Here is a 23,061-nt window from a genome sequence, read left to right as displayed (position 1 = left end):
CGTCGAAAAAGGAAGGGAAGCTAAGTGAACGTCTTTCAAGGAACATCAACGTTGTCCACGTGTGGAGATGCTGGCCGGGTGCCTGGAGAACAGCAGGTTGGGGGGAGGGAGGGGATAGATTAAAAAAAAAATACAGGTTGTCTCCACGGTGTTTACTAAGCTGGCTAGCTAGCTAACAGATAGCTAATAGATAGCCAGATAGACCCTTAGCTAACTAGCTAGATAGCCGTATAGATAATAAATAGCCTGCTAGCTAGACAGACTGTAAAGTGACCTTGAGAGTTTTGAAATGAAATGGATTACCACATTACTAAATAAAACGACTTTATTATACTGTACCGTTTATTCCTTTAATTGCAGTCCTGATGGAATGGGACTCCTTCCAAACAGCAATTCCCTTTGACCTTCGACCTGCCACCCCGTTCCATCTAGCCATCAACGACCATCACAAAGGTCAATCAAACCACTTTATTATACAGTGCATTGTATTTTTTTCATTACAATACAATAGCACATTTATTATACATAGAATAAGGTATATTGTTTGTTGGTTTAAGGCTTATTTAGTTGAAAATTATAGTTTAAGGAGACCTGGGAACGCATTATTCTCTTCTCATTTTAATGGTTTCTTATGTTTGTGGGATACACACTTTTCGCCTGACACACTGTGTGGGAACCAATGAAATGCGTAAGCCAAGTTCCCACTGTATTATTATTATTATCAATGGCAGTGGGCTCTCGGCCAATAAAAAATATGGAGCACTCACATATTGTGCGTGCGTTCAGGTGTGCCCCGTCAAGCCTCCACGCCGTGTTTTGAGGCGGAATGTCATGTTAAGGCTCGAGATGCTCATTGCTTTGGATTGACCTTTAACTAAAACGCAGCGGCTATTTGACTTACTTACGGGAACATTAAAATAACATTGAAAATCTCCATTTTAGAAAAAAAAAAAAAATGAAAATCTCCATTTTAGCAAATAAGAAAAGGAAAATCTCAATTTTAGAAAATTGAAAAAAAAAATGGAAAATCTTCATTTTAGAAAATAAAAAAAGAAAATCTCCATTTTAGAAAATAAAAAAATTGAAAATCTCCTTTTAGAAAATTGAAAAAAATGAAAATCTCCATTTTCGAAAAAAAAGAAAATCTCTATTTAAAAAAATAAAAACATTGATAATCTCAATTTTAGAAAATAAAAAAAACAATTGAAAATTTCCATTTTAGAAAATAAAAAAATGAAAATCTCCATTTTAGAAAAAAACAATTGAAAATCTCCATGAAAAAAATAAAAACATTGATCATCTCAATTTGAGAAAAAAAGAAAATCCATTTTTGAAAATTAAAAAAAATTGAAAATCTCCATTTTAGAAATTAAAAAAAGAAATATCTTCATTTTAGAAAATGTTTAAAAAAAAAAAGAAAATCTCCATTTTAGAAAATGTTAAAAGAACAACTAGCTTTCTATCCATCTGAGTTACTTTCGGGTTGAGTGCATGTGGCTGCCGCTGCTCACCCAGAGAAAAACTTATCCTGTGACTGTAAAGTGACCTTGAGAGTTTTGGAAGGTGCTTATAAATCAAATGTATTATTATTATGATAACAGGTAGTCGCATTTCATGATAGAAGCTTGGCAAGGTAAAAAGGAAAAAAAAAAAAAACAAATCCCAGCTCGGTCTGGACCCACGAAAGCAACAATTAATGCTTCTGTCCGCAGCGGCTCAGGAACAGGAAAGGCTTGAAAGAGGATGTGGAGGTGCGGGGCCTTCAAACTAAAAATGTGCTGCGACTGTGCTCCGTAGTTCCTCAAAATGATCCAGAGGACAGGAAGTCAACTTGAAGATGGATGAGCCATCAAAGAAGCCCACGCGTCCCTTAACTTGTGTGTTATATTCACAGATTTCAGTCACACACAAAGAAGCTAAGTAGCTAACATGACAGAAGCCAGACTGGGGCCAAAATAGAAAAGCTGCTAGTTCAACAAAAAATCTATCAGAAAAAAAAACACATCACCGGTGTCCATGTCAAGGCCCGGGGGCCAAATCTGGCCCGCCACCTCATTTTATTCGGCCCGCCAAAGCAAATCAAGCACGTCAAGTTCCGTTTTCTAAAATGGCAATTCTAATTTTTTTTTTTTTTTCTGAAATGGAGATTCAGATTTTTTATTTTTGTTTAAATGGAGATTTTCATTGTTTTAATTTTCTAAAATGGAGATTTTAAATTTTTGTTTTTTTCTAAAATGTAGATTTTTTTTTTCTGAAATGGAGATTCAGATTTTTTATTTTTGTTTAAATGGAGATTTTCATTGTTTTAATTTTCTAAAATGGAGATTTTAAATTTTTGTTTTTTTCTAAAATGGAGATTTTTTTTTTCTGAAATGGAGATTCAGATTTTTTTTTTAAATGTAGATTTTCCTTTTTTTAATTTTCTAAAATGGAGATTTTTATAATCTATATTTGTTTTAATTTTCACAAATGTTTACACGTCCGCTCGCTCATGTGTGGCCAAAGCCCTCCCCGTAAATCTTGCCGAGGTTCCCCGTTTGGGTCATTTTTTTGTTTTGTCGCATTCAGGGCGAGCGAGCTTGTGGGTCCTGAGCGAGGCCGCCAAGATGAACATGGTGAAGAGGATCATGGGCCGTCCGCGTCAGGAGGAGTGCAGCCCGCAGGACAACGCCTTGGGCCTGATGCACCTGCGCCGCCTCTTCTCCGAACTTTGCCATCCGCCGCGTCACATGACCCAGAAGGAGCAGGAAGACAAGCTTTACATGATGCTGCCCGTCTTCAACCGGGTACGTACACGAGTCCGCCTCCAAAACCACTTGACTTCCGTCCACTACTTTTCTTTGCTGACACCCACGTCACTCGCCGGCCCACTTCCTAGCGCTTTGCAAAGTCACCAATCTGAGGATGGAGACCCCAAAACCACACCATCATTCCAATACCTGCACCCCACGAGCTTTTAAATGTTGTTGTTTTTTTTTTTCTGTTGTTTCAGGCAATCAAATTATTTTTTTAATCGTGTCAATAAATTACATTGATGTTATCTCCGTTACACCCGGCCGGCCAAGTGGAAACAAAACTGTGCTGTAGGAGTATTTATTTATTTTTATTTATTAATAATAATAATAATAATCCATTTGATTTTTAAGCACCTTTCAAAACTCTCAAGGTCACTTTACAGTCTCAGGATATTTTTATTGAATCGTTCATCTATTTTTTGTTGTTGTTTTTTTGTCTGCTTATTTGTTACTTTTTAGTTTTTAATAATTTATTTCTGTGGCCATTCATTCAATCATTCATTTACATATTTATTTATTTAATCATATTTGTGGTTTGTCTAATGATTTATTTATTTATTCCTCTATTTGTTTGTTGTTTATTTGTCTGCTCATGTATTTGTTTGTTTTTATTTTTTTATTTATCTATGTGGCCATTTATTTGTCTGCTGGCTTAATGTTTTGTTTTTATTTATGTGTGTATGTATTTATTGAGGTGGTAATGAATGAATGTATGATTGAATGAATGAAAAAAAAATGTCTGTATCGGTACATGTCTGGCTGTATTGATGATGTTTGTTGTTGTTGTTGTTGTTGTTGTTGTTGTTGTTGTCCATGACCCCTCCCATCCCCGCTCAGGTGTTTGGCAACGCGGCGCCCGGAAGCATGCTGGACAAGTTTTCGGACCTGCTGCAGTTCACCACGCAGGTGTCCCGCCTCATGGTGACAGAGATCAGACGCAGAGCCTCCAATAAATCCACCGGTGCGTCCGTCCCTCCGTCCGTCCGTACCTCTTCCTGTTCCATTCGCGATGCCAAAGAGAGCGTGCCATTTTGCCTCATATCAAACAAAAAGAACTTTGAATGACGCTCTCACTTGCACTTGTGTCAACTCAAATGGATGGACGAGCGCACATGACAACTTATTGCTTCACTGAAAGTACTTTTATTGGCCTGAAAATACATGAAAAGTATGATGGATAATGTAAGTATGGTGGATCATTTACAATATGACATATTCAATGCATATTAACAAAAAAAAAAAAGAATGAAAAATGATCGATACAGTACCAAATTTAACCCATCAAACCGCTTTTATATATAAACAAAATGAAAATTAATTAAAAAAAGTAATAATAGTAATAGTAATCATAGTAAAAACAAAAAAAAATCATCATCATCATCATCATCATAGTAATAACAATAATAATACATTTTATTTCAAGTCTGTGTAAGCTCTCAGTGGTACAGGAGTGGTCCATCCATCGATTTCTTCAGCCGACAGACAGACAGATTTTCTTTCAAGCGCCTTTCAAAGCTCTCGAGGACACTTCACAGTCACAGACAAGCATAGATAGATACAGTAAGAAATCAAATAGAATCCAATCAATAAAATACAATTGTACATAGAAAAGGGAGATGCAATGTTTTGACCGTATTCTTTGGATCACGCTATGACGAATGCCAAACACTGCACACGTTTCACGTGACCTTGGCCAAAAAGCAACAAGAAGTTAGTCGTTCCGCCGTGTATTTCTTCCTCGTTGCCCTTTTGTGTTTGCGTGCGCAGAAGCGGCCAGCCGGGCCATCGTTCACTTCCTGGAGGTCAACCAGAGCGAGGAGGCCAGTCGCGGCTGGATGCTGCTCACCACCATCGACCTGTTGGCCTCCTCGGGCCAGGTTAGCCTCAACGTCACACTCCGCCTGCCTTAGCTTACTTTAGCTTAGCTTGTGGCAGGATGATGATTTTGCGTGTGTGAGCACGTGGCCTGCATTGTCGCCCATGTCGCTCTTGACCAAGCAACATTTCATTCAGTCGTCCATCTTTTTGTAACGCTCGCCCGTATGGTTTTTTTTGATGATGATGATGATTATTACAATTGTTTTTTTTTCTTTGTTGTGGTTCAGAAAACGGTGGACTGCATGACGACCATGTCCGTGCCGTCCACCCTGGTCAAATGTCTCTACCTGTTCTTCGACCTGCCGCACGTGGCGGAGGCGCCGCCGGCCCCGCCCCCGCCCAGCTCGCCGCCGCCCTCCCGGGACAAGGCGGCCGCCGCCGAGCCGCCGCTGGCCGACCGAAGGGCCCTGCTGCAGAAAGTCTTTGTCCAGGTACGGGAGACCGGGACGCACGCACACATTACTTTGATTGACACTTTAGAGAAATCGCCATTTTAGAAATTAAAAAATATATATATATATCTATTTTAGAAAATTTTAAAAAATGAAAATCTCCATTTTAGAAAATAACAAAAAATTGAAAATCTTCATTTTAGAAGAAAAAACGGAAAATCTCCATTTGAGAAAAAAAATGAAAATCTCCATTATAGAAATAAAGAAAGTCCATTTTGGAAAAAGTAAAGCAAAAAAAACCTCCATTTTAGAAAATTAAAAAAAATCTAAACCTCCATTTTAGAAAAAAAAAAATCAAAAACTCAATTTACAAAAAAACAATTGAAATCAACATTTTAGAAAATGAAAAAAAACATTTGAAATCTCCATTATAGAAAAAAAAATGAAAATCTTCATTTTAGAACATAAAAAAATGAACATCTCCAATTGAGTAAATAAAAAAAGAAAGTCCATTTTGGAAAATGTAAAAAAATGAAAATCTCCAATTGAGTAAATAAAAAAAAGAAAGTCCATTTTGGAAATTTAAAAAAATAAAATCTCCATTTTAGAAAATAAAAAGAAGAAAAGCTCCATTTTAGAAAAGAAAAAAAATTAAAACCTCAATAAAAAAAAAACTTGAAAATCAACATTTTAGAAAATGAAAAAAAAAACATTTAAAATCTCCATTATAGAAGAAAAAAAATGAAAATCTTCATTTTAGCAAATAAAAAATCAAAATCTCCATGTTTGAAAAAAATTCAAAATCTCCATTATAGAAATAAAGAAAGTCCATTTTGGAAAAAGTAAAGCAAAAAAAATCTCCATTTTAGAAAATAAAAAAAAATCTAAACCTCCATTTTAGAAAAAAAAAAATCAAAAACTCAATTTACAAAAAAACAATTGAAATCAACATTTTAGAAAATGAAAAAAAACATTTGAAATCTCCATTATAGAAAAAAAAATGAAAATCTTCATTTTAGAACATAAAAAAATGAAAATCTCCAATTGAGTAAATAAAAAAAGAAAGTCCATTTTGGAAATTTAAAAAAATAAAATCTCCATTTTAGAAAATAAAAAGAAGAAAAGCTCCATTTTAGAAAAGAAAAAAAAAATTAAAACCTCAATAAAAAAAAAATATATTGAAAATCAACATTTTAGAAAATGAAAAAAAAAACACATTTAAAATCTCCATTATAGAAGAAAAAAAATGAAAATCTTCATTTTAGCAAATAAAAAATCAAAATCTCCATGTTTGAAAAAAATTGAAAATCTCCATTAAAAAAAAAACCACTTGAAAATCAACATTTCAGAAAAAAGAATGATCAATCTCCATTTGAGCAAATGAATCAGAATCAGAATGAGAAAAGCTTTATTGGTGTCCCACAATGGGGAAATTTGCAGTCCACAGGAGCAATTTGAAAGGGGATGAATGAATGAATGAATGAATGAATGAAAAAGGCGGCGAGGAGTCTTCCTGGCCCAAATGTGGCCTTTGAGGCAAAGTTTGAAAAGAATAGTTGAAGCCGACGTTGGCTTGGCTTGGCTTTCCAGACAGGTTGTGGCTTTCTTTGATTTGATTTGATTTGATTTGGCATGTTTTTCAGATCCTGGTGAAATTGTGTACCTTTGTGTCTCCGGCGGAGGAGTTGGCCCAGAAGGACGACTTGCACCTGCTGTTCAGCGCCATCACGTCCTGGTGCCCCCCTCACAACCTGCCCTGGCGCAGGAGCGCCGCCGACGTGCTCGCCGCCATCTCGCGACACGGACTCAGCGTCAACGTACTGAAATATATACACGGTAGGAGGAGGGCGGGGGGGTTGCCTGCCACATTTAAAATGGAGGGGAGGGGGCAACCTTCTTTACATATAACATTGAAATATATTTCAGTGAGCCGTTCTGCGCCGGTTTTTTTTTTTTTTTTTTTACATTACAATTGCATATTCACTTAACTTCAGTTTTGAAAATATTTTTATGACATTTCTTTGCAACAGCATTTTTGAAAAAAAAAAGGAAATCTGAATTTTAAAAAGAAAAAATAATAGCTCCATCCATGTTAGAAAAATAAAAAAATGAAAATCTCCATTTTAGAAGAAAAATGAAAAAAAAAAAAAATCAAATGACTCTCTATTGAAAAATAAATAAATCTTCTTCTTTTCTTCTTCTTCTTCTTTTCCTTTGGGCTTTTCCCTTCAGGGGTGGCCACAGCCAATCAGTGTCCCCCAAAGAAAATTCTCCATTAAAAATATGTATATATAAAAAGCTCCATTTTAGAAAATTAAAAAAATGGAAATTCTGCATTTTAGAAAAAAAAAGAAAATCCCCATTTTAGAAAATTAAGACAAAATAGAACATCTCAATTATGGAAAATAAAAAAAACTATACAAAAAAATCTTCCCAAATTTTCCAAAATAAAAAAACGAAATAAATAAATTCTCAATTAAAAAAAATATATATGAAGTTCCATTTTAGAAAATTAAAAACAATTGAAACTCCAGTTTAGAAAATTAAAAAAAAACGCAAATTCTCCATTTTAGAAAATTAAAAAACAATTGAAAAGCTCCATTTTATGAACTAAAAAAAGAAGACCTCCATTGCATCAAGTTAAAAAAAATGGAAAATGTGAAAAAACATTGAAAACCCCCCAAAAAGTGACATGTCCATTTTGGAAAATTGGGGGACTCATTGAGTGACTGAATGACTCTTGTCCTCATTTGCTCTTTCTTCCCAATTGAGGCTCTCGATCAGGGGTGTGGAAGTCCGCTCCTCCGTGTTTTCCAAGTCTCCCTGTTGCAACACAACACAGCCTCAGGAGTGTCGCAACAGGGAGACTTGGAAAACACGGAGGAGCGGACTTTGACACCCCTTAGCACACCAAGGCATTCCTTGGACGTGATTGATTGACGTGACGACGAGGCTGCGGACTCAGATGATGAAAATGGATCCCTCCCGTTCGCCTCCACTTGTTGTTTGGAAATGAGCTTCCTTCCTTCTTCTTCTTCTTGTTCAGCGGCGGCCATTTTGGAGCTCACACCCCCACCCCCCCCCCCCCTCAGCCCGTCTGAACGAAAGGGCTCCCTCTTGTGTCCACAGAGAAGAAATGCCTGTCCACCTGCGTGCAAAACATGCAGCAATCGGAGGATCTGTCGCCGGTGGAGATGGTGGAGATGTTTGGCGCCCTGTCCTGCTTCCTCAAGGACTCGGGCCACCTGTCGCAGACCTTGCTGGACGACTTCCGCATGTGCCAGGGTTACAACTTCCTGTGTCACCTCATGCTCAGGTATGACCCCATCCCGGATTTGCCACCTCAACTCATTGACTTCATTTTACGCTTTCTTTATGATTCATTTTTTGGGGGGCATGTAACAAATTATTATTCAGAAAGTCTATTTTTTGAATGGTTTATAAGACAAAACATTGGTGAAAATGAGATGACAATGTTGTCCGATTCGATTTTTTTCCACTACTTTTATTAGTTTTATAAGTTGACTTTTGTATTCATTTTTTTGGGGGGCATTTTGAAACATTCTTTTGAGCCCAAAAATATTATTTATTAAATAGATTGTTTTTTTTTCTCTTCACTTGTTTAGATTTTTGTTGAAGACATAACATTTATGACAATTATTTTACAATGTTGTTTTATTCCATTTTTTTAGGCTACTTTTATTTCATAAGTTTCATTTTTTATTACTTTTTTGGGTCATTTTGGAAAAAAAAATAATATGTAATTGTTTAATGCAAACAACAAATTAGTATTCATTAAAGATATTGTTTTTTTTTATGTTATTTTGTTTAGCTTTTTATGTAAGACAAAACATTGTATTTTTTTAGACCACTTTTATTTCATGCTAACTTTTTTTGGGCATTTTGAAAAATTCTTCAGAGCTTTTTGCTTTTTTAAAAATAATGACCGTAAACAGCATGGAGTGATACTTGAGCAAAGAAACTTTTTTGGCTAACGAACATTAAATTGGCGAGAATCTAGTCTTGGTTTACGGGAAACACATTAATTACAAGACCATAGCGCAATTATTAGACATCAAATAAGGTCTATTTTGTGTCGCAGTAAGGCTTAGAAAGTAGAAAAACCTGGCAAGGGATTATTCTCATTTGAATGGTTACCAATGGGAAATGAATGTTTGGGAGACGCACGTCTTGCCTTCTGCGAAGCAATGAAGTTTGTAAGGCAAGACAAAAGAGGCGGAGTTTCCCAACAGGTGTCCATTGTGTGTGTGTGTGTGTGTGTGTGTGAACCACCAGGCTGGAAGAGGCCCAGGAGGACGAGTCCAGGGACGCCTTGAAGGATCTGCTCAACCTGCTGACCTGTCTGACCACCTACGGCGCGACGGAGCTCAAACCCGCCGGCCTCACCACCGGAGCGCCCTTCCTGCTGCCGGGATTCGTACTCCCGCAGCCCTCGGGGAAAGGTAGCATATTGCGCCGGAAAGGGGGGCGGGGCGGGGCGGGATTTTCCTCAAGAGCGCGAGGGGCGCTGCCAAATGTCGCCGCGAGTGGGATTCTGTCCCTTCCGATGGAGGCGAGCGAGCGAGCGAGTGCGACGGCGCTCGGGACGGATGGGGCGACAGCCGTCCGGAAATGTGACGGCGGCGGTGTGACTTTGCGCGGCAGGTGGGACGGTGCGCAACCTGCAGGCCTTCTCGGTGCTGCAAAAGGCCTTCCTGCAAGCCAAAAGCGGGCGTCTGGCCTGCGCCCTGCTGGACGCGGTGGGCAGCGTCTACGCCGCCGACCCGGCCAACTACTTCATCCTGGAGTCGCAGCACACGCTGTCGCAGTTCGCCGAGCGGGTGGCGCGCCTGCCCGAGCCGGCGCAGGCCAAGTACTTTGCCCTGCTGGACTTTGTGGTCTTCGGCCTCAACTACGTGCCGTGCAAGGAGCTGTTCAGCGTCGGCGTGCTGCTGAAGGCCTCCTCCTCCTCCTCCTCCTCCTCCTCCTCGCGGGCCTGCGGCGTGACGGCCGTGCGCGCCCTGCTGAGGATGGCGCGCCACCACGCCGTCTTTGCCGACGCGCTGAGGGAGGTGGGCCTGCTGGAGGTGCTGGTCAACCTGCTGCACAAGTACGCCGCGCTCCTCAAGGAGCCCGGCGCCGCGCAGCCGCCGCCACGCGATGAGCAGGGTGAGTGAGGGGCAACCGCAACGCCTTTGACACGCCCCTTTGTTGATGCTCGCTCGCCATTTGATGAGAAAACAATGGAAAAGCTCCATTTGAGAAAAGAAAAGAAATCAAATCAAATCGAAAGCTCCATTATCCAGGACAAAAAATGGAAACCTCCATTTGAGAAAAACTACAATAAAATCGACATTTTAGAAACTAAAAATGTCAAAATCTCCATCTTAGAAAATTAAAAAAAAAAATGGTGGAAAATCTCAATTTAAAAAAATAACAAATGGAAAATCTCCGTTTTAGAAAAAAAAAGAACATAAAATCGACATTTTAGAAAGTTACAAAAAATGAAAATCTCCATTTTAGGGGAAAAAAAGACTCAATTTCAGAAAAAAAGGAAAGAAAAGACATCTGTGTATTTGATGTTTATTGTTGACCAAAGCAGTCAATATTTCAATACCGATTGCCATTTTGTGGGTGTGATCAAAAGACTTGAGCAGAATAGCGTTTCTTCCGGTCCGTACGTGCCATCCACCTTGGTGACTTTTGTTGTTGTTGTTGTTGTTGTTGTTGTTGTTGTTGTTGTGGTGTGTTTGCGTGCGTCGGCAGGCGAGTGCGAAAGCAAGTGTGCGGCGGCCGAGGAGCAGAAGGAGCTGGCCTGGCTGGTCATGGAGACGCTGACCGTCTTGCTGCAGGCGTCGCACACCGGCAACACCAACGCAGGTCACACATCATCATCATCGTTAGCATTAGCATTAGCGGCCAATTCATATCTCCTCCTTTTTTCCAAGCAAATACAAATGACATCTAGCCCTCGTGTTAGCCACCAAAGTGATGTGAACAAATGGAAACAACCCTGCTAGCTAAAAGGGGAGCTAATATCACATACTTGAATTTGAAAGATACTTTTTTTTTTTTACTTATGTTTTGAAGAGTGCTTGTAAATCAAATGTATTACTATTATTATCATTAAGTTAACTAATGGCTATCTAACTAGCTTTCTATCTATCTGAGTTACTTTCAGTTTGAGTGAACGCTGGCGCGTGTGGCTGCCGCTGCTCACCCACAGAAAAAACTTTATCCTGTGACTGTAAAGTGACCTTGACAGTTTTGAAAGGTGCTTAGAAATGAAATGATTATTCTTATTTTTATTATAAACGTCCATTGCTTTGACAGCTGGCTAGCTGTTGGTAATCTGGCTATCCATTAGCTATTTATTAGCTATTTGGCTAGCTATTAGCTGGCTGGCTGTGAGCTGTTGGCTATCTGGCTAACTATGAGCTATTTATTTTCTATCCATTAGCTAGACCGCTTGCTAGCTGTTGGTCATCTGGCTATCTATTAGCTATCCATTAGTTAGCTGGCTAGCTATTAGCTATTAGACTGCCTGTATTATCGTTGTAATTTGCTTTGACCTTGATGTTCCAATGTTTCGACCTTGTTACCTCGACGGCGTCAACACGGCGCAACGGCTGGATTGATTTTGTGTCTGGACGACGTTGCGCTCTTTGTGTTTTTTTGCCGCCGGCAGCCTTGTTCCGCGAGTTTGGCGGCGCTCGCTGCGTTCACAACATCGTGAAGTACCGTCAATGTCGGCAGCACGCGCTGCTCATCGTCCGGCAGCTGCTGCTGTCGCCCGGCGGCGACGACGACATGGGCACCCTGCTGGGACTCATGCACTCGGCGCCGCACGCCCAACTCCACCTCAAGACCGACATACTCAGGGTAAGACGGCCGCAAGCCACGCTTCACACTCCACTTTCAACCCTCAATCCGGCTTTGAAAGCCTCCTTCCAAAGCCATCAACCCCTCAAAATCCGAAGCCTACCTAGTTTGAAACACCCATTCATGCTTGCAAGGACAATTTGAAAGCCTAATCCAGGTTTCACACTCTACTTTCAACCCTCAATCCGGCTTTGAAAGCCTCCTTCCAAAGCCATCAACCCCTCAAAATCCGAAGCCTACCTAGTTTAAAACACCCATTCATGCTTGCAAGGACAACTTGAAAACCCTGCCCATGGCTGGAAATCTGAAGCCTGTGTAGTTTACAACCCCAATTCATGGTTAAAAGCCCACTTTGAAACCATGACTCGGGCTTCAAACCCTCAATCCGGCTTTGAAAGCCTACTTCCAAAGCCTCTTGCTTGAAAGCCCGCCTCGAAATCCGAAGCCTACCGAGTTTAAAACCCCCATTCATGCTTGGAAGGACAATTTGAAAGCCTAATCCAGGCTTCACACTCTACTTTCAACCCTCAATCCGGCTTTGAAAGCCTACTTCCAAACCCATCCCGCGTCTTGAAACCCCCCCCAAAATCCGAAGCCTACCTAGTTTTTAGCACAAACCCCAATTACTACTTGAAACCCCACTTTGAAACCTTAACCCGGGCTTGAACCCCCACTCCAGGTTTGGAAGCAAACGTTAAAACCCTAGCGCCTGCGTTTCAAATGGTTTTTGGAACCACCAGCCGGGCTTGAAGCCCCTCAAGCTGACTTGAAACCCAAGCCCGAAGCCCGAAGCCCGAAGCCCGAGCCCTGCTCTAAACACCCCAAGCGCCGCATACTAAGAGGCTGCGTTTTTTTTTTTTTTTTTTTTTTTGCTCGCCCGCAGGCCCTGCTCTCGGTGCTGCGCGAGAGCCACCGCACCCGGACGGTCTTCCGCAAAGTGGGGGGCTTCGTTTACGTCACGTCTCTGCTGGTGGCCATGGAGCGCTCCCTCTGCCCCGCCCGGCGACCGGCCAACCAGCAGAACCACGACCACAAGCAAGTCTTTGAGCTCCTGCGCACCGTCTTCTGCACGCTGGCCGCCGCCATGCGATACGAGCCCGCCAACTCGCACTTCTTCCGCACCGAGATCCAATACGAGAAGCTCGCCGACGCCGTCAGGTAGACCAAAGAAAACCGCCATTTTGTTTTGTTTGTCACAGTCATTGCCACATTTGCTTCCGCTATCTTGGATTGGACTCTGGTGGCAAAAAAACGCAAGCGATAGCAAGCCGTAGCACTCGTACTTTTGATCACGAACATTTCCACCCAAGCAGCGAAGAAGAGATTTAACGGGAATCGTATGACCACCGGTTCTCCTTGCCATTAGCCATTTTCGGATCAACCCGATATCGACTGATACCAAATAGCGATTGGATTGGATTCGATTAGATAGATATGGATTGGGTTAGATTAGATGAGATAAAATATGGATTGGATTAGATTAGATATGGATGAAGCGGCAGCAAAGTGATGAAAGGAAGAAGTCGAAAAACAAAATACGGCGCTATCTTGAGGTAAAACAAACAAACAAAAAAAGGAAATAACAAACAATATGACACAGAGAGTCATTCGTTCTTCAGCACTTGCCGTACCCTCTTTGTGACATGAAAACCTCCTTTTCGCCAGTGGCTCAGGGACGTCACGGTGGAACGTGCCGGTGTGCTCCAAGCTAAATGTTGAAAACAAACACCATCGATGAAGAAATTGCCTCACATCTCCTTTCCCGCTTGGCGTAAATCCGCTTCAATTCCAAGCCGCGGCAATTCCACGTCGGCATCGCCGGCCGCTCGCATATTTGTGCTGTCCTCGATGAACGAACGAATGAATGAACGAATGTGGAACCCGTTCTCTATCCGTTCTACGTGAGCTCACTCAAAGTGGACTCGTCGGATTGTGGCTCTGTTGTTCTTTGCGTCCCGTTGGCGGCAGGTTGCTGGGCTGTTTCTCGGACGACAAGCAAGTGGGCCCCAGCGCCGTCTTCCCGTCCAACTCGGAGCCCTTCCAGAAGCTTCTGGAGGGAGACGGCGCCCCCGCCGGAGACGGCGTGTGCCCCGCCCTCACGCACTGCGCCAGGCTCTTTGTCTTCCTGTACAAAATGGCCACCGACTCCTTTGACAGGTACGCGACCGCCCGCCGGGCTTCTTTTGGCGTCTGCGTCTTGCTAATTCTTCTTCTTCTTCTTCTCGCTCAGTCGCGCCGAGCACGTTCCTCCGTGCCTGACTCACGAGACTTCGCTGCCCTCGCCCTGGGGCACGCCCGCTCTCGCCCGCAAGAGGTAGCTGCTTGCCTTAGCGACACCAGGCTAATTATCTATTAGCTAGCTATGTAGCTGGCTATTGATTGGCAATATGGCTACTTAGCTAACTGACTAGCTGGCTATCTATTATCTATCTGTTTGCTAGCTAGCTTTCTATCTATTTGAGTTACTTGTGGGTTGAGTTGCGTGTGGCTAGAGCACATTTATTCTTTATTAGATGTCTGACTGCCCAGACGTCCATCATGGCACCCCTACGGCCTTCTAGGCCATGGGATGAGTGAGTGAGTGAGTGAGTGAGTGAGTGAGTGAGTGAGTGAGTGAGTGAGTGAGTGAGTGAGTGAGTGAGAGATAGCACATTTATTATATATAAAAATAAGGTATATTTTGTGTAGTTTTATTGCTTATTGAGTAGAAAATTGATTGTGATTGATCTGTGTCTTTTAGTGACATTCAGTGTATTAGCTAACTAACTATCTGGCTAGCTAGCGATATGGATATCACGGTGGCTAACTATGTAATGAGCTATCTGTCGGCTATCTATTAGCTCTCTACTAGCTTGCTAGTTAGCTTTCTATTTACTTCTGGGTTGAGTGAACGCCGGCGCGTGTGGCTGCCGCCGCTCACCCGCAGAAAAACTCATCCTGTGACTGTAAAGTGACCTTGAGGGTTTTGAAAGGCGCTTAGAAATGAAATGGATTATTATTATTATTATTATTATTATTATGCTGATTATTATGATTCAAAATGCAAAAGTAAGGTGTCATGTTCCTCATCAGCAGGCACGGCTACCACGCTGCGTCTTCTTCTTCGTTGGTCTCCGCGGCACCGGCTAAGCTCCTGCCCGAGTGTCAAGTGCAGGCCTCCGACCCCGTCCAATCGCTCCCTTCGTCCTCGTCGTCTTCGTCTTCGTCCTCGGGGGGCGACATGGTGGTCATCCACCCCGGTGCGGTGCTGGCCATGGTGGACTTGCTGCCCTCCGTCGGCTCCCAAAACCAACCCGAGGTGAGGGCGCCGCACTTTTGCTGCTCGCCGTGCGTGCAAAATGTTGTGACGTTGACACCATCTTGAGGGGCGTTCATTGTTTGCTCTGACATTTTGTTTCACGTCTCAAGTACAAATAGCCATCTATTCACTAGCGAATGGCTTTCTGTTTGCTAGCTGTTAGCTGTCTATTTGCTGGCGAATGGCTGGCTAATAGCTGTCGATTCACTAGCTGGCTAGCTGTTGGCTATCTGGCTATCTGTTCGCTATTTATTTGCTATCCATTAGCTAGCTAGCTATTGGCTGTCTAGCTGTAAGCTCGCTAGCTGTTGGCTAGCTGGCTATCTATTAGCTATTTATTTGCTATCCATTAGCTAGCTGGCTAGCTAACTTTCTATCTATTTAAGTTACTCAGGGGTTGAGTGAACACTCACGCATGTGGCTGCCGCCGCTCACCCACAAAAAAAAAAAAAAACCTATCCTGTGACTGTAAAGTGACCTTGAGCGTTTTCAAAGGCGCTTAGAAATGAAATGGATGATTATTATTATTATTCTTTTTCTGGTGTTTGTTTTGTTTACACAATCTTTCGGGGTGTTCATTATTTGGTCCGCCATTTTGTTTCACGTCTCAAGTGCTAATAGCTAACTATTCGCTATTCGCTGGCTAATAGCTATCTATTCGCTAGCTAATGGCTGTCTATTAGCTATCTATTTTCTAGCTAGCTTGCTATCTATTTGAGTTACTTTGGGGTTGCGCATCATAATAATAATAATAATCCATTTAATTTCTCAGCGCCTTTCAAAACTCTCAAGGTCACATGATCAGTTTTTCTGCGGGTGAGCAGCGGCAGCCACACGCACCAGCGTTCACTCAACCCAGAAGTAACTCAAATCGATAGAAAGCTATTTAGCTAATAGACAGTTAGCTAACGAACTAGATAGCCGTATTGCTAATAAATAGCCAGCTACGTAGCTAGCTAGCCTAATATTCACACCCGCCTAGATGGGCAGGCAGGTTAGCCAAAGGGCAGCCCAAGTGCTCCTGTAAGGTGCAGGAAGTTGCTAACCCGGCGACTTTGCTCACCGGCGTCCGTGTGACGAGTGGCGCCTTTGTCCCCCCGCAGCACGCCTTGGACCTCCAGCTAGCGGTGGCTAACCTCCTTCAGCTGCTGGTGAGCAGCGAGCGCAACCAGCAGGTCCTGTGCGAGGCGTCGCTGCCCCAGCGCCTGCTGCAGCGCTGCAGCCACGCGCTGGGCGACGAGGACCACCCGCTGCACCCGCCGCTGCAGCGCACGTTCGAGAGGCTGGCCTCGCAAGCGCTGCAGCCCCTGGCGCTAAGGTAACCGCAACGTTATTAGCCATACACGGGGGAGACCAAACACATTCTCAAAAAAGAGGGCAGGGAAGTGGGCTTCAATCTGCACGAAGCTAGCAACCACTCACTTGACGACAATGAGGGTAAAGTCGTTGCAAAAGAACGTAGATGCTTTGAAAGGGGAGTCAAAGAAGCTATTTTCATCAAAACCCTTCACTAAAGCGCCACGGTGAGGTGGGGCTCAATTTGCATCGTGCCTACAATAGACTTCTTAGGCAACATAGGCTTAGTTATGCTGATCAGGTAATACCAGTGCAAATGGGGCGATCGGGCCAGTCGTCAGTCAGGACAATAGAAGTCATCAGTGTAGCCTCAGGGAATAGTCCTCTACTTCCCCCAACCTGAGACCAGGGGCCAATCATAGCAGAGTCACGTCTGGACAGTAGGGATATATATATATATATATATATATATATATATATATATATATATATATATATATACACACACAGTAAAGTCTGGTTATATCGATATCGGATATATCGATAGTCCCGGTTATAGGGTCGGATATATCGATAGTCCCGGTTATATCGATATTTTTTTCCGACTCCCTTGAATATCGATATAACGAGACTTTACTGTATATATATATATATATATATATATATATATATATATATATATATATATATATATATATATATATATATATATGTGTATGTATATATATATATGTGTGTGTATGTATGTATGTATGGGGCCAAACTACCAGCAAAAATTTTAGTTTGCTTATGAAGCCACTTGGATAAGAAGCGAAATGTCCGAAACCTTCACTTTTGTACAGATGACGGCTAAAGAAACCTTTTCATCGATGGACTACTGCTGTACGACTGAGAGCTTACACAAACATTGCAATTGCAGATAGACCCCCCCCAAAAAAAATCATCCTTGTTTTTATGCTCCAATATTAATGTTGATGTTAAAATTGGTGAAAATAAAAGATATTAGTTAGTTTTTATAGTATTTTACAAATGACCTGCTCGTGTACAGTTCATGTTAAAATAGTTATAGTTAAAAAGTGCTTTAAAAAAATTGTTTTCCAGACTTGGAACGGATGAAAACAATCTACATGGATTATAATGGGAAGTGCTGATTCGGTTTTGGAACCCATGGGTTTTTAAGCAGGTTTCTGGGACGGATTATGGTCGAAAAGCGAGGTATCACTGTAATCATAGTATCGCTCATCGATCGATCCCACATTTGAGCTTTTGAAAGTCATGTTGAGTGGGATTTCTTTGGGTATTGCTGGACCTGCGTTGGTTGACTTTTTATTGTGTGTGTTGCGGTTGCGCGCAGGGAGTTCCTGCGTCTGGGCAACCCGCTCAACTGCGGCGCCTGGGACAAAAAACTCCTCAAGCAGTACCGCGTGCACAAGCCCAGCTCGCTCAGCTACGACGACGACGACGCGCGAGGTGAGACGCTAACGCTAACACTTAGCCACGCCGCTCATTGCCATTGCCAGCGGGAGATGCCAATTTGCCACCGCTGAGCGGCCATTGCAAATCGGGCTAATTAGCACTCGTTAGCTCAGGCGGGGTTGTTGTGGCGCCATCTTGTGGCATCAAAATGAACATTGAACATGAAATATTGACTTGGGGAGGGGAAAAAATGATGTTCATCAAAAAATGACCAATATTCAACTGATCTGAGGCTAATTTCCTACATTTGGACCAAGACACTTTAATCAATCAATCAATCAATCAATCAATCCATGACATTATGAACTTAGTTGATGACTTGGATGGCTGATTAATTAATTGATAAATTGTTTCCCTGCTTAATTGACTCACACTTCATTAGTTGATAACATTGGTGATTAATTAAAACAAGAAATAACAAAGTAAGCAATGGGTTAATTATAATGAATCATTGACTTCATAATCAGTTAATATACCATCAAAAAAGTGAGCAATATGGATTGCTTGTGGCCAATTCCAATATTTAGCGATAGCATGAAATTACCTAGCTCCCTACCTACCGACCTTATCTACCTACGTACCTACCGTATCTACATATCTACCGTATACCTACCATAACCACTGTATCTACCGTATCTACCGTATCTAACTAGCTACCTACCTACCATCCTACATCCCGACCTTCCTCCCTCCCTCCCTAGCTAGCTAGCTAGCTAGCTAGCTACATCCATAATTGATATTTATTTCTGTATTTGCCCCCCCAATCCCCCCAGGCAGCACGGCGACCCGGATGGAGGGCTCTTGCGGCGACAGCGTGTTTGCGGCGCCGTCGGAAGGCGACGCCCACTACCGCATCAGCCTTAGCCTGGTGGGCTCGTCCGAGGCCAGCGCGGTGCCGCTCACCCGCGTCAAGTGCCTGGTCTCCATGACGACCCCGCACGACATCCGCCCGCACGGCTCCGCCGACACGCCGGCGTACGTGGAGTTCGACGCCTCGCCGGAGGGATTCGGGTACGCGTACGCGCCGGAAGCTAACTTGCAGCAGGGAACGCCCGGCCAGCGTTTGTTGTCCCGGCAGGTGTTTGTTCCTGCCCAGCTTGGCTCCCCACAGCGGCAACGGCGACTCGGCGGGCGCGGGCGACGGCCACGTGACGGGTACGCCCCCGCCCGCCCGGCGCGCCTGGAGGACGTCGCGGCCGTTTTTCGGCAGCGAGCGCGTCAATGTGTGCTTTGTCTCCAGGAGAGCGCGCGTTCCCGCCGCCGTCGGGCCTGAGTTACTCCAGCTGGTTCTGCGTGGAACGTTTTGGCCTTGGGCATCCGGTGCGCCTGCTGACGCTGGCGCGGCGGCGGGCGGCGGCGGAGGAGGCGGAGTCGCAGCAGCATTACGTGTGCCTGGCCCTGGTGCTGTCGCCCAAAGATCGCTCGCTCGCCGTCTCCACCAAGGAGGAGCCGCTGCACACCTACTGTGAGTCCGGACAGGCCTTGGCCTTCGCCTTGGCCTTCGCCTTGGCCTTCGCCGTGGCCTTCGCCTTGGCCTTCGCCTTGGCCTTCGCCTTGGCCTTCGCCTTCGCCTTCGCCTTGGCCTTCGCCTTGGCCTTCACCTTGGCCTTCGCCTTAGCCTTCACCTTGGCCTTCGCCTTCACGCGCATTTTCAAAGTCATTTACCGCCAGATTTACACCTTGATTGGAAATGTATTCAACTGACCGGAGGCCAATTATCTGTCTGGGAACATTTGGACACAGGCACCTTCATCCATCCACCAATCAATTGATTAATTAATTGACCAATCAATACCGATCAGCCAGTCAATCAATCACATTATGAACTTGTTAATTAATTAGTTGAGTCAATCAACCAAACAATCAATCAATCCATCCATCCATCCATCAATCCACCGATCCACCAATCAACCAACCAATAAATCGACAAACCAATCAACGATCAGTCAGTCAGTCAATCAATCACATTATGAACTTCTTAATTAGTTGAGTCAATCAATAAAACAACCAAACAATCCATCCATCCACCAATCAATCAATCGATTAATCAATTGACCAATCAATCAACCAACCAATAATTCGACAAACCGATCTGTCAGTCAGTCAGTCAATCAATCACCTTCTGAACTCATTACTTATTAAGTTCAACCAATCAATCAATCACATTATGAACTGATTACTTGGATGGCGGATTAATTAATTGACAAATCATTTCCCCAAATAATTGAGGAATATTTTATTAATTACTTAAGTTGGTAATTAATTGAAAAAATGAATGACAAAGTAACTAATTGATTAATTATAATTCACGAATAATTTACTTGATAATCAGTTAATCAGCTAATTAATATGTAACATAATTAATTAGTAATTAGAATAATAATAATAATCCGTTTGATTACTAAGCGCCTTTCAAAACTCTCGAGGTCACTTTACAGTCACAGGATTAGTTTTTCTGTGTGTGAGCTGTGGCAGCCACACGCGCCAGCTTTCACTCAACCTCAAATAGATAGAAAGTTAGCTAGATAGCTAGCTAATACATTACGTAGCTAACCAGACAGCTAATACTGTAGCTAGCGAGCAAGATGGCCAGCCAGCTAGCTAGCTAGCTAATAGATATTTCGCGTAGCTTTCAGGCCAGGTCAAATATCAATCGTCTTGCTAATTTGAATAACGGCGAGTGAAGTCACGGCGTCCGCGTCTTTGTGTCCGTCCGTCTCCGTCCCCGATAGCGGACGAGTGGAGCGGCGAAGAAGAAGCGTCTTTCTACGAACTCCTTCCGTGCCGCGCCCGCTTCCGCTGCGGCGATCTGATCGCCGAGGGCCAATGGCACCACCTGCTGTTGGTGATGAGCAAGGGCATGCTGAAAAACAGCAGCGCCTCCCTCTACCTGGACGGACAGCTCGTCAATACCGTCAAGGTGAGCCCCGCGCGCACACACACACACACACACACTTCCTGTTCACATTGACAATTTTCAAGAGAACTCTAAAATGACAATATTACACTGTAATATTTCAAAACTGTCAATCACGGCAACTTTTCACCTTTCATAATAATACGTCTGTCTGTGTGAGCTGTCAGTGGTACAGGGGTGGTCCGTCCGTCCATCCATCCATCCATCCATCCATCCATCCATCCATCCATCCATCCATCCATCCATCCAGACAGAAATAAATAAAATGGATACATACCCAAGTAAATAAATCAATAATGAAATACATTGAGCAATGGACAAATACAAAAGTAAATAAATAAACTCATTCGTTCGGGTTGAGTGAACGCTGGCGCGTGTGGCTGCCGCTGCTCACCCACAGAAAGACTTATCCCGCGACTGTAAAGTGACATGGGGAGTTTTGAAAGAAATTAAATATATTATATTATTATTATTGTTATTATTACCGTATTATGTGTATTTCTGTTGCTTCAATGTCTGCTTTCGGTTCTTTGAATTAGCTGACTATCTAGCTAGCTAGCTAGCTATTTACTATCTATTAGCTATTTGGCTGGCTAGCTATCTATTACTTATCTATTATCTAGCTAGCTAACCTTCTACCTATTTGAGTGATTCAACTATCTATGAGTTAGCTATCTAGCTAACTTTCTATCTATTTGAGTTCCGTCCAGGTTGAGTGAACGCTGGCGCGTGTGGCTGCCGCTGCTCACCAACAGAACAGACGTATCCTCTAAGGTGACCTTGGGAGTTTTGAAAGGCACTTAGAAATGATATGTTATTATTACTATGATGTGTATTTCATTTGCATTGATGTCTGCTTTCAGTTCTTTGAATTAGCTGGCTAGCTAGCTATTTACTATCTAGTATTAGCTATCTGGCTGGCAAGCTATCTATTAGTTATCCATTAGCTAGCAAGCTAACTTTCGATCTATTTGAGTTCCGTCCAGGTTGAGTGAACGTTGGCGCGTGTGCCTGCCGCCGCTCACCAACAGAAAAACCTATCCTGCAAGTGCAAAGTGACCTTGAGAGTTTTGACATGAAACGATTGATGATTTTCCCGTTTGGGGGGCGTGGCAGCTCCACTACGTCCACAGCGTCCCGGGCGCTTCGGGTTCGGCCAACCCGCCCGTGTCCAGCACGGTTTACGGCTACGTGGGCACGCCGCCCGCCCAGCGCCAACCGTCCGACCTGCTGTGGCGTCTGGGGCCGTGTCACTTCCTGGAGGAGGCGCTGCCCGCCGCCAGCGTGGCGGCCATCTTTGAATTGGGACCCACCAACTTGGGCACCCTGCAGGCCGTCTACCTGCCTTGTAAGTGCCGCTTTCAGATTAGCCGCCGGCTAGCTTTCTATCAGAGTTACTTTGCTGTCTATTAGCTAGCTAGCTATAGCTATCTTTCGATCTGAATTACTTCCGGGTTGAGTGAAGGCCTGGCTAGCTATCTGTTAGCTATCTATTAGCTAGATAACTTTCTATCCGAGTTACTTCCGGGTTGAGTGAAGGCCTGGCTAGCTATCTGTTAGCTATCTATTAGCTAGCTAGCTTTCTATCCGAGTTACTGAGCTATCTGTTAGTTATCTATTAGCTAGCTAGCTTTCTATCTGAGTTACTTGCGGGTTGTGTGAAGGCCTAGATAGCGATCTGTTAGCTAGCTAACTTTTTATCCGAGTTACTTAGCTGTCTGTTAGCTGTCTATTCGCTAGATAGCTTTCTATCTGAGTTACTTCCGGGTTGAGTGAACGCCGGCGCGTGTGGCGGCCGCCGCTCACCCACAGAAAAACTGATCGTGTGCCTGTCAAGTGACCTTGCAAGGCGCTTGTGAATGAAATGCATTCTGATTGGGATGATGATGACTTGTAGGTAAGGAGTCGAAAGCGGAGTTGGCCCCGCCCACCCCGGTGACCCTGGTCCCCGAGGACAAGGTGTCCTTCAGCCTATTGGCCTCGTCCGTTTCCACGCTGACAGTGGCCAAGATCCGCAAGGTCTACAACAAGCTGGATGGCAAGGCCATCGCTAAGCAGGTGTGACGCTCACTCCTGGCCACTTTCCCATTCCTCGCCCTTTGACCTTCCTGCCGTTTCTTCCACTTC

At 43.4% G+C, this 23,061-nt stretch overlaps 1 protein-coding gene across 6 annotated transcripts in view; it reads left to right on the top strand.

Moving 5' to 3' along the window:
- The window catches only part of wdfy3 (WD repeat and FYVE domain containing 3), a 55,382-nt gene that overhangs the window by 4,071 nt on the left and 28,250 nt on the right, over window positions 1-23,061 (top strand). For 4 of the 6 annotated variants that reach the window (XM_088993299.1, XM_088993297.1, XM_088993296.1 and 1 more), the window contains exons 2-23: window positions 2,569-2,786; window positions 3,633-3,756; window positions 4,563-4,672; window positions 4,901-5,104; window positions 6,709-6,901; window positions 8,195-8,381; window positions 9,362-9,528; window positions 9,731-10,234; window positions 10,832-10,945; window positions 11,754-11,947; window positions 12,831-13,105; window positions 13,916-14,104; window positions 14,178-14,261; window positions 15,020-15,245; window positions 16,349-16,563; window positions 17,896-18,011; window positions 18,791-19,028; window positions 19,096-19,172; window positions 19,258-19,482; window positions 20,750-20,937; window positions 22,051-22,282; window positions 22,832-22,992. In XM_088993299.1, the coding sequence (XP_088849425.1) occupies window positions 2,607-2,786; window positions 3,633-3,756; window positions 4,563-4,672; window positions 4,901-5,104; window positions 6,709-6,901; window positions 8,195-8,381; window positions 9,362-9,528; window positions 9,731-10,234; window positions 10,832-10,945; window positions 11,754-11,947; window positions 12,831-13,105; window positions 13,916-14,104; window positions 14,178-14,261; window positions 15,020-15,245; window positions 16,349-16,563; window positions 17,896-18,011; window positions 18,791-19,028; window positions 19,096-19,172; window positions 19,258-19,482; window positions 20,750-20,937; window positions 22,051-22,282; window positions 22,832-22,992 (4,203 nt within the window). In that variant the 5' untranslated portion in view covers window positions 2,569-2,606. Of the gene's footprint in view, window positions 1-2,568; window positions 2,787-3,632; window positions 3,757-4,562; window positions 4,673-4,900; window positions 5,105-6,708; window positions 6,902-8,194; window positions 8,382-9,361; window positions 9,529-9,730; window positions 10,235-10,831; window positions 10,946-11,753; window positions 11,948-12,830; window positions 13,106-13,915; window positions 14,105-14,177; window positions 14,262-15,019; window positions 15,246-16,348; window positions 16,564-17,895; window positions 18,012-18,790; window positions 19,029-19,095; window positions 19,173-19,257; window positions 19,483-20,749; window positions 20,938-22,050; window positions 22,283-22,831; window positions 22,993-23,061 lie in introns of those variants that run through there. The other 2 variants (XM_088993298.1, XM_088993300.1) reach the window with 2 other exon arrangements.

This window comes from Hippocampus bargibanti, linkage group LG04, assembly GCF_051943395.1.
Source record: "Hippocampus bargibanti isolate YZ-2025 linkage group LG04, ASM5194339v1, whole genome shotgun sequence".
Taxonomy (NCBI): Eukaryota; Metazoa; Chordata; class Actinopteri; order Syngnathiformes; family Syngnathidae; genus Hippocampus; species Hippocampus bargibanti.
This window is presented reverse-complemented; position numbering and strand designations above follow the sequence as displayed.